The 1755-nt window shown below is 28.0% G+C and overlaps 1 protein-coding gene across 1 annotated transcript in view; it reads left to right on the top strand.

Moving 5' to 3' along the window:
- Nucleotides 1-1755, top strand: part of LOC108757973 (glutaryl-CoA dehydrogenase, mitochondrial) — an 8513-nt gene that overhangs the window by 4103 nt on the left and 2655 nt on the right. Inside the window, exon 4 of the mRNA XM_018502674.1 lies at nucleotides 955-1027. Within this exon, the coding sequence (XP_018358176.1) occupies nucleotides 955-1027 (73 nt within the window). The remainder of the gene's footprint in view (nucleotides 1-954; nucleotides 1028-1755) is intronic.

Here is a 1755-nt window from a genome sequence, read left to right as displayed (position 1 = left end):
ACTATATATGTACTTGCATATATACCATATTGTAGTCTTTTTCTAACTGCGCGCCGAATTGTTTTTCCGGACTAAATAAACGCAATTAAAACTACTCTAGTAATCGCGAATTAAATTGACAAGCAATTTAATAATTTGATGCTACCATCAAGCATCATATATTATAAAGATGTTATTATATAAAAACTGTTAATAAATTTATTGCGAAAAATATTCTCGAAAAGTAGCCTCGGTAGTTTATGTCTAAATTCTAAGCAGAATCGTAAGACTCGTAACATATACTTATTCTTATAAGCTTGTAAGAATTTTTTTAATGCTTATACCTTCATACAATTAATATATTTTACAGACAGCTTCTTATTAGCCATAAAATTTACAAGAAATCGTAGATATTTATGTCTTACGATATATACGCATAAAATTAGAATACTAGTCATAAGTAATTCTTGCAAGTTTTACGAGAATACGTTACGAGTTTTATGATTCTGCTTAGAATTGACTCATTAATCTTTCAGGACGCTCGTACGGTTTACAAGAGATCCGGGTTCAAGTCCCGGCCGAGGTAATATTTTTCGCAATAAATTTATTAACAGTTTTTATATATTAACATCTTTATAATATATGATGCTTGATGGTAGCGTCAAATTATTAAATTGCTTGTCAATTTAATTCCCGATTACTAGAGTAGTTTTAATTGCATTTATTTAGTCCGGAAAAACAATTCGGCGCGCAGTTAGAAAAAGACTACAATATGGTATATATGCAGTACATATATAATAGTATATATTAGTAATTCAAGATTGAATTATTCAAAAGCAACGAAGATCCAGCTCCGACCGTAATAGGCAGTTAAATTTCTAGTATTAATTGAGTTTGTCAAATATACGGTCAAAAAATATAAATATATTGTTTTTATTTATTTGTTTTTCTTTGGATTTTATCTTTTTTTTCCAGAAAATGCAATAAACTCAGTGTTTTATACTGGTCAAGGCAGTTATATCTTTTAGTGTCAGTGACCGATTTTGATGTAACTTGGCATACTTTTAGAACTCACAAAAATAATCGATACGTATTTTTTTATATCTGCAAAGAAGAAGGTTTAAGGGTTGAAACTACCCCTTTTGTTGCTCAAAATTCCGATAAATGATATAAAAATGTGCAAACTCTTATGAATCTCGTATAGTTAAATATAATTTCTTAATTCTTGGTATTAAGGGGTTTTTGGGATTGCTACTTACGAATCTGTGAGGTTAGATTTAAAATAATTCAAAATGGCGGATCCAATATGGCCGAATGAATTTTCTAAAAAATATTGGATTGTAGTAAAACTTTATATAAAGTTTTTTTAAGATCGCTGATAACGAATTTGAAGTACAATTTACTAAACTTAAAGTGAAGGACCAAATTTATTTTAAAACTCAACAAAAAATTAAAATTAAAAAATTAAAAAAATAATTTGAAAAATATAATAAAGGAGAGCTAATCTTATCGTAAACCTCCACGTGGTGCTCTCTGGGGTCGTGAATAATATATAAAATATATTCACCAGCTAACTACGGAAGTAAGAAATGTTTATTTCATAATTATTATTCTTAAAATTTGGTCCTTCACTTTAAGTTTAGTAAATTGTACTTCAAATTCGTTATCAGCGATCTTAAAAAAACTTTATATAAAGTTTTACTACAATCCAATATTTTTTAGAAAATTCATTCGGCCATATTGGATCCGCCATTTTGAATTATTTTAAATCTAACC

Source organism: Trachymyrmex cornetzi, unplaced genomic scaffold, assembly GCF_001594075.2.
Source record: "Trachymyrmex cornetzi isolate Tcor2-1 unplaced genomic scaffold, Tcor1.1 scaffold1495, whole genome shotgun sequence".
Classification (NCBI taxonomy): Eukaryota; Metazoa; Arthropoda; class Insecta; order Hymenoptera; family Formicidae; genus Trachymyrmex; species Trachymyrmex cornetzi.
Note: the sequence above shows the minus strand (reverse complement) of the source record. Positions and strands in the feature narration are given on the sequence as shown.